The sequence below is a fragment of the Morone saxatilis genome, unplaced genomic scaffold, assembly GCF_004916995.1.
Source record: "Morone saxatilis isolate NCDOM2014 unplaced genomic scaffold, NCSU_SB_2.0 Contig19, whole genome shotgun sequence".
NCBI lineage: Eukaryota > Metazoa > Chordata > Actinopteri > Moronidae > Morone > Morone saxatilis.
The window spans coordinates 20,263,762-20,272,964 of record NW_023339751.1 but is presented as its reverse complement, the minus strand read 5'-3'; the positions used below and the strand labels follow the sequence as shown (position 1 = coordinate 20,272,964).

The window sequence follows — 9,203 nt, the reverse complement described above, 5'->3', positions numbered from 1 at the left end:
TCCTGGCTCTGAGCAGTTGCCAGGAAACCAGTGGACACTCCGTTAAGTTACTGGTCCCAACCTAGAAAGATTCAGAGAGTGCTATTGATCAGATCTGAGAGTGGCATTGATCTTCTTATGCAAGTCTCCACCAGAAAGCGAAAAGCGAAGTGAATTTCCCAAAAGGTCAATCTGTTCCTATAAGAGTGAACACTTGCTCTGAATTGTTAATGTCGCCAGTCTGTGATAACTTGAAGTTGAGTGACATCAGGTATTAGATGTCCTGATGTTTTGGCAGTTAAATTCATCCAAAATAATGCTTGTTTGGCTAAGTCATAATTGGAAGCAGCTGCTATATAAACGTATATAATATTTCAAACAATGTAGCAGTTGTCACAAAGAAGAGCAAACTTAAAGGTTGTGCTGATGCACAGTGAAAGTCCTAAAAGTTTTCTTACTCTAAGAAACTTTTTAATATCACAAGGTTTGACAGAAAAGCAAGTCAGAAACACATGGCCACTTCTACCCGTTGCATAATAATAAATGCTGTCACATTAATGTTGTGAGTCCTTTGTTGATGCATGTCGTTGAAAGCTTTTTAAATTCTTCTATATCGCGTCTTACTTTTAAGAACATCAGCCAGGCCATGGATAATCAGTCTCTTCCCATCTGTCTTTCCTTCTCTCAATCTCTTCTTTATCCCTGCCTTTCTCTTTCTTTGCCTCTGTGCCGTCTGTCTCTTTTCTTCCACTTTCCTGTCTCCTAGCTGCTTCCTAAGCACTGTGCGAAAACCATCAGCCAGGCCGTGAACAAGAAGAGCAAGAAGGCGACGGGGAAGAAGGGAGAGCCGGAGAGAGAGAAACCAGGAGTGGAGAGCATGAGGAAGAACAGACTACTGGTCACCAAGTTAGTTGAATAAACTTTTCTTAATTCTTTCCATGACGTTGGTAGAAGCAAGCAAGCCACTCACTCTCCTGTCTCCTCTTTCTGTTTGTTGTGTCTCTTCATGCTTCTGTTATTAAGACATTACTATAAATTCTGTCAGAATTATTAATCGTTTTTATTATTTGTTTGACTGAGTTCCCACCAGCACCATTAAGCATCCATCATTTTTCATGCAGTAGTAATGATTCTCTTACAAACAGCTCAAAGTATTGGTCAATCATGCTGTTATTATTTTGTACACAGTGTTGTGTCAGTGGTTTCTTTTCAAGTAGTGGAGGTTCTAACATTGTCACTTACATAATCTATTCCATTTTTAGTGTTTTCATTAGGTTCTACTGTTTTTTTTTTCGTGACCGTATTGTGTTGCTGTAAGACCCAGCTTGCCCACACAGATTATTAAAAGTTTCATAATTTTTTCATCAGTCCATTTTGACCTTGTTTTCTTTTTTTTCCCCCTAGCCTGGATAAGCTCCACACAGCATTATCTGAACTCTGCTTCTCCATCAACTACGTTCCCAACCTGGCGGTCTGGGAGCACACATTCACACCGAGAGAGTACCTCACCTCGCACCTGGAGATCCGATTTACCAAGTAAACATAAGCGCGCACATAAAACACAAAGACTTGCCTTTATGTCTTATTTTTACTCAGATACAAAACTTCTCTTTTGTGTTTTTTTTTTGTTGAGAAAAATCTTTTTTATTTTAAACTGATTAACTGCTAGACAGCTCTCAATAAAAAGAGATTTTCTAGATCAACATCATTACAGTACAGTAGGTAGTGCAAAGGTCACAGTCAGTGCTTTAAACATCTTTTAAAAGCAGATTGATTGTGCATGTTGTATATAAGTGATTGGAAAGGAAATAAAAGCTTAAATGAGGGCATCTACAAGAGATTTACAACACTAACAAACGGGGAGAGTTTAGTTTTTCTCTTGTTAATGCCAAGAGAGTGCAGAGAAGTGGGTTGTGATTCAGTGTCTGACTGTGTGCATTTGTATCAAATCTTTCCTCTGCATGTTGTTGGGTTGTTGGGACTTACATGTTGATGAGTTTGTGAGGTTTTAAAAGTGCTCTTAAAAAAGTATGTTTTTATTTATTTTTATTTTTTTTATAAACCTCTTGACTGTCTAACTCCCTCTGTCTCCAGGTCCATAGTGGGGATGACCATGTACAACCAGGCTACTCAGGAGATAGCCAAGCCCAGCGAGCTGCTGACCAGCGTCCGGGCCTACATGACAGTGCTTCAGTCCATAGAAAACTACGTGACCATCGACATCACCCGGGTGTTCAACAACGTCCTCCTGCAGCAGACGCAGCACCTGGACAGCCACGGGGAACCCACCATCACCAGTCTGTACACAAACTGGTATGTTAGCCTGGCTCCTGTGACTTTAACAATATCCAATAATCCAAAGCAAAAGTATCTTCAAAAACATTATGATTGCAATGATAAAGTATCAGAGCCATGGTGTAATTTCCACTTGGAGGACGTAAGAGCCATTTCCTAAAAACATACTTTGGATTGTGTGTTGTATTTGTCCAGGCTGTGTCCGTATAAAGTTATTATTTTAATCTAATACTGTTGACTCTCTCTCAAACATTGCTTCTTTAGAGCTTGTGTTGACAGAATGAAACTCTTTTATTAAAGCCTCTAATAAATCAATTTCCTCTTAGTAGTTTAGTGCTGTGCAGAAGGATTATTGTTGCAGGAACAACAACAACAACAACAGAATGCCAGACTTTGTTTATTTGGGACAGAAGTTGAAGAATTGTTGTTTTTTAATTTTTATTGAAGTTCATGACTGTATGTTTTTGGATGTTGTTTTTTTCTCTCTTTGATTTGGGGGATAAGTTCAGGAGAGTAAGTTACAGTGCTTCCTCTTCTCAGTAATAATTAAAAACAAACAAACAAAAACAATTGAAATTGGTTGATCATTGTATTAATCGGCCATTCACAGAGCTTAGTGTTCTAAAGATGGGAGTTGCTGTTGGCACAGAAACCCCCTACTGATGGATTAAAATCCCATTTATTAATTTATTTTATTATAATTACAGATTTATTCATGAAATTCCCTTGTGGTTTTAGAATTGAGAAATGGTGATGGTCCTAATTGAAGGAAGACTATAACATGTAACCCAAAGTAAGAAAGTATTTTGTGTGTGTGTGTGTGCGTATAGGTATCTGGAAACGTTGCTCCGTCAGGTCAGCAATGGACACATCGCCTACTTCCCCGCCATGAAGGCCTTTGTCAACCTCCCCACAGAGAACGAACTGACTTTCAATGCTGAGGAGTACTCTGACATCTCTGGTACGTACACACACATTCACACAAACTGTGTGTACTTAATATTGCTGAATATTCACTGCGGTTGTTATTGACATATTTTCTGCTGTTGAGTTGTATTCGTAATTTTTTTTATTGTGTGATTTCACAGAGATGCGTTCTCTGTCTGAGCTGTTGGGTCCTTACGGGATGAAGTTCCTCAGTGAGAGTCTGATGTGGCACATCTCATCACAGGTTGCTGAGCTGAAGGTATACACATGCAGTCACATACTGTACATACAGAATAAAATGTTACCTTTTATCGCAGGAACTACTTTCCAGCAGTAGTGGAGGACGTATTCAGATAATTTAACTTACAGTATTAATGCCACACTCAGTAAAAGCCTTATTATTGCATTCATGTAAAAGCAGGATTGTCCTGTTGTAGTGGGTAGAGTTCATTTAGAACTAATGGTTATTTTTCATTATGAATTAATCAGTTAATTATCATAGTTATGATAAATTCACAATGCTTGTTTTTATCCAACAAATAGGCCAAACCTCAAAATTATTAAAAATAAATTCAGATGTATTGAAAAAGCAGAAAATCTTCACATTTGTGAAACTAGAATCATAAAATGTTTTTGTGAAAGTGAAAAATGTCTTAAACAATTATCAAAATAGTTTCAATTCGTAGGTTTTCATCCACTTAATTAATCGTATGAGCTTTGATTACATATATATATTATAGTAGTTTAATTTAACTTCAATATGTAAAATGTGTACATATACATGTTTTATATCAATTTATAAACAACAACTATAACAACTACAGTGTATTGGAATAAAAGTAACAAATAATGGGTCTCAACACTAAGTTGAAAATATATAAAAAGAAAAGAAATGAAAAGCATAATCCTACTGTATAAACAGGAAGTCACAGTTCGATTTAATGCTGACTGTTTGCGTGTGTTTCCTTGTAGAAACTGGTGGTAGAAAACATGGAGGTGTTGACCCAGATGAGGACGAGCTTTGACAAACCAGACCACATGGCCGCCCTCTTCAAGAAACTCACCTGTAATTACACACACACACACATACTTGCTTAGTAGATTGCTTTAAATACTGCTGAATGTGTGCTGTCTTGTTTCATGTGTAAAGCTTCCCATGTCCATATTTTGTATTTTTACAGATCTGTTAACACTAGTTGTAAACTTGTAACAATATTAATAGTGGATACGCAAACTTGACTGAAAGGCAATTTAAAATCAATACAGACACTCAGCACAACAAGTAAATTAATTATATTTTCTCAACTGGTGAACTACTACATTAAAATTGATTAGTGTGATATATATACCAACCAGTGTGTCAGACTGACCTTAATTGACTTCTCTTTTCCTGTTTATGCAGCTGTGGACAGTGTGTTGAAGAGAATGACCATCATTGGAGTCATCCTGTCCTTCCGCTCCCTGGCTCAGGAGGCTCTGAGAGATGTAAGACACACACACACACACACACACACACACCACATTATTGCAATCAATTAATACAATTGAAAAGTAAATTTACGTTCTCTGGTGAACTCACCAAGACATAGCTGATTGTAAGCATTATTAGACTGCAAATAGGCCGCATGTTACGAATAATGACAACAAGTAGAGACAGGAATATTGTGGGGTTGCTGTGTCACACACTTTTTAACACACTTACTGTCAAATGATTCACATAAACATAATTTGCTCATACACATCGATCATAAGGTTTAACTCCTGAACAGTTCACGATCAGTTAATGGATCTAATTGTAGTTTATATTGAAATCATGCTAAAATCACGTCTACTATCAAAATATACTGTGGCTGGTCCTTTTGCTTTCACACCCCACAGAGATCGAACCGTCTAATTAGAAAGAGACCCTCGTTTTCTAAAGGTCTTGATCTGGTTGTTTGGTCTGCGCCAGGGTTCGATTAACAGGTTTCATACCAGCACAAACAAACTATACTAACCAGGCGAATGGACCAGGATTCATTTTAACCGAACCAAACATATGGGCACCATAAATGTCCCATTTTCTAAATATTTCTTGCCGAGCATTGATGCTGCATCACTTTCTTACTGCACGGCCCCTGTCTCGCTCTCTCCAGGTGTTATCCTGTCATATTCCGTTCCTGGTCAGTTCAGTAGAGGATTTCAAGGACCACATTCCAAGAGAGACAGACATGAAGGTAAAACACACTTTAAAATAACAATAAAATAACCTCTTAACTTGATGTCAATGTTTCCTCATGTGTACACAATATTTGTGTGTTTCCAGGTGGCCATGAATGTCTACGAGCTGTCGTCAGCAGCAGGTTTACCCTGTGAAATCGACCCAGCTCTGGTAGTGGCTCTGTCCTCACAAAAAAGTGGTGAGACACACACACACACAAATGCAAACTGAATCCAGCTTCCACACATCCCATCTACTAATGACCCTCTGTGTGTCTGTAGCCCCTTTAAGACCGTTAAGCTAATCTGACAGCAATCACAACAGCAATCTTAACAAGTCGGCCCTGGTAACATTTCCATTTGACAACACAGTGAAAGTCTGAATTGAATGCCGTCGGAATAACTTAAAGGCTGCTGAAAACATGCACATAGGGAGAGATTAAATATACATCTTGTATCGCCTTCAAAGATCACTGTAATAAATTATCAAAATAGGAAATGATGAAATGGGAAACACTGTGAATGGATTTTAAACCCATTTTAAGCCTTTAAGGAGTCTATAAAAACTATTACTATAATAAGCTGACCAACAGTGTTCATTTGTGCCACCTGCGTGGATGAATGAATGAATATTCAGCACAACACTTTACATACAGCATGTAAGCAAATAGGAACAGTCACAACTTAACTTCCTGTTGGATATTCTAAAAACAGGCTGTGAGGGATCAGAAACCCTTCTTTTTCCTCACTATCAATACTTGTTTTAACTCACCGCTGTTCTTTTCTCTTTCTCTGCTCATTCTGTAAACTGAATATAGCCAATGTAAAAGTCAGCTCTGTCTGAGTGATAAAACCCATCACTTTAACAGATAGATGAAGCCAGCGATGTTACGTATTCATGACTGAAATGAGCTTCTGTCTGTGCAGAGAACATCAGCCCAGAGGAGGAATATAAGATCGCCTGTCTGCTGATGGTGTTTGTGGCAGTTTCCTTGCCAACGCTGGCTAGCAACGTGATGTCACAGTACAGCCCTGCCATTGAAGGTATGACACCATGCTACTGTATTGTATTTGGTTTTCAAAATGTGGGTGAAAGTCACTTTAAACTGAACAAATCCGGGTTGTTGTTTGTCCTTATTTTTTGAAACAAAAATGGGGGAAACACAACAGAGCTGCTGACAACTGTATGCTGTAGATAGTTAGACAACACAAATTTATAATACACAGTCAAACTACAGTATGTTTGTGCTACAAACGGTATAAACTAATTTTCCATAATTGTTTTTTCTTGCCCCATTTCCCCCCAACGTTAACTTGTAATAATTTTTTATTTGAATAAATAATGGCAATAACAAGCCTTATGTTGTGGCAGAGAACCAGCTCAGAGCCTGAGAGCAGTTCAGAAGAAAATGCTCCACATTATAGGAAACATAATTTACTGCATCAGTGGTGTGAGACTGTTCTGCATGCAAATGAAATGGACCTTGTGCCCTCAGATTGATTCATTCCCGTGCACTAGAGCCACATCATCATCTTCATTATGTACACTTTTAAAATGATTAATAAGTTTTTAAAGGTCAGTTTACTCAGTGTGACCTGTTTAACCTTATTTGTTGTATTTATTTCAGTTGAAAGATTCATTCAGTTAAATAAACCTGATATTTAGTGCAATAGAGACACTCTTGTAGTTAAATGAACCTTTTGATAAGGTATCAAAGAGACTTTTCACTCAAGGATGAATTATCAAGACATTGCTTCCTAACAACCTTGAAATGAAAGCCGCCATTGTTAATAAGGGACATTTGAAAAGGATAATGAGTTGTAATGGGCTCCACCATTGTTAGTATGCAGACTGCATACTGACCAGCAATTGGTTTTCCGACAGCACATCTCAATACAAGGCGCCAGCGCAGGCACACCAACCATTTTGTGAACTTGAAATTACACACTGGTGTTTTACATTCACATACTCTTTATGCATCTCACACACGTAATGGCGGTATGAAACACAAAAATGAAATCCATACTTTACCCGCTGGAGGTTTCGCATTTGGGAGAATTCCTCTGCCGTGAGAGTCTTAAAGAGGCACATGTCAGAAATCAAATCAGAGTTAATTGATTTCCAATTACAGATGATGTCCTCATGTTCTCTTACTAATAACGTGTGTTTGCTGCCCCCTACAGGCCACTGCAACAACATCCACTGCCTGGCCAAAGCTATCAACCAGATCGCTGCTGCTCTCTTCACCATCCACAAGGGGAGCATAGAGGACCGCCTGAAAGAGTTTCTGGCTGTAAGATCAAAAGATCTCATTTTAGTTTTTAATATTTTGTCACCAACAAATGATTTGAGTCATTTTAGATCCTGTTTATCTCGTACCTAACTGCAGGACACAATGCTGGCATGTCACAAAAAAGAGTTGGCTGAGGTGAACTTGGCTTCATATGTCTCAGATATGGTTGGAGAGACATGTAACACCTTTATTTGTAATGCTGATATTATTATTATTATTATTATTATTATTAGAAAGGGCAGAGTTGTTGGAGCACCACATCCCCAGAGTGGGCAGATTATTGCTCTGTGTCACCGTAGCAGCTGATAAAAACACCACGAGGTATACATAAAACAAAAGAAATAAAGCCATTCAAAAAACACACAAAGGCCATCTTCAGCAGCAAGCGGTAATAAAATGTCATGATGTATCAGAGGCATTGCTGCTGCATTCAATAATCATCTTGTCACATACTCTTTAATACATTTGCACAAAGGAAGTTAATGGAAACATGCACCGATATTCACATTTTATTTTGCTGAAATTATAGAAAATAACTCAAAACTTGTATAGAAAGATAGCAAATGAGACAAACACTATCTTCTCTATGAAGACAATCTCTCTAACATGTTTCTGTGTGTCTGTCTGTGCAGCTGGCCTCATCCAGCCTTTTGAAGATCGGCCAGGAGACGGATAAGATGACGACGCGTAACAGAGAATCTGTCTACTTGCTGCTGGACATGGTGAGAGAAACATTATTACAATTCTGCAATTTTACAGTTTGGATGTGTACATTTATTTAATTTCTGCCTCTCTCAGTGCACCACCACAATAAGAGTAGAAATAATAATATGTTGATTCCACTACAGGAGAGACTTGATATTCTCTGTAAATAGGTTGAAAATATATGTTCATATAGTCGGCCAAAATGAGCTGGAAAATATCGGCATAGCTGCAGAAATCAAATATCTTGCATCCCTAATTGCTACTTTTGCTTTCATGAACTTTAAATGAACCGCACCGGAGTCTGCTTGGAAGCAGATGGACACCCACCTTTTCATGGGTTCTCGTTACCTGATCTGCATCAGGGTTCAACTGACAGCTTTCACACCCGCCCAAACAAACACTAACACTAACCTGGCTGATGCAGCAGGGTTCATTTTAACTGAACCAAACAGGTTAGGTGTAAAAGCACCCTAGACTAGAAGAGACTTTAAATATCGAGATGGAGGAAGGAACCACTATGGTTGTGCTATTGATGCAGTGGGAGTGAGAGTAGAAGAGTTCCAGTATTAATATTGTCTAACCTGTGTTATCCTCTGTGTTTCAGATTGTGCAGGAGTCTCCCTTCCTGACCATGGACCTGCTGGAGTCCTGCTTCCCCTACGTCCTGCTGCGAAACGCCTACCACGCTGTCTATAAACAGAGCATCAGTGCTAACGCATAGACACACACTAAACACACAGCGAAGGCCTACCATACTGTCTGCCATCAGAGCACCAGCGCTCGTATATAGACGCATACACATTC

At 38.6% G+C, this 9,203-nt stretch overlaps 1 protein-coding gene across 2 annotated transcripts in view; it reads left to right on the top strand.

Moving 5' to 3' along the window:
- nckap1 (NCK-associated protein 1) overlaps positions 1-9,203 on the top strand; it is a gene marked incomplete in the record, with an annotated part of 30,434 nt that overhangs the window by 20,994 nt on the left and 237 nt on the right. For both annotated transcript variants that reach the window (XM_035663382.1, XM_035663381.1), the window contains 13 exon segments: positions 746-885; positions 1,384-1,515; positions 2,074-2,292; positions 3,105-3,235; positions 3,363-3,460; positions 4,174-4,267; positions 4,604-4,686; positions 5,337-5,417; positions 5,507-5,600; positions 6,328-6,444; positions 7,585-7,694; positions 8,327-8,416; positions 9,004-9,203. In XM_035663382.1, the coding sequence (XP_035519275.1) occupies positions 746-885; positions 1,384-1,515; positions 2,074-2,292; positions 3,105-3,235; positions 3,363-3,460; positions 4,174-4,267; positions 4,604-4,686; positions 5,337-5,417; positions 5,507-5,600; positions 6,328-6,444; positions 7,585-7,694; positions 8,327-8,416; positions 9,004-9,120 (1,506 nt within the window).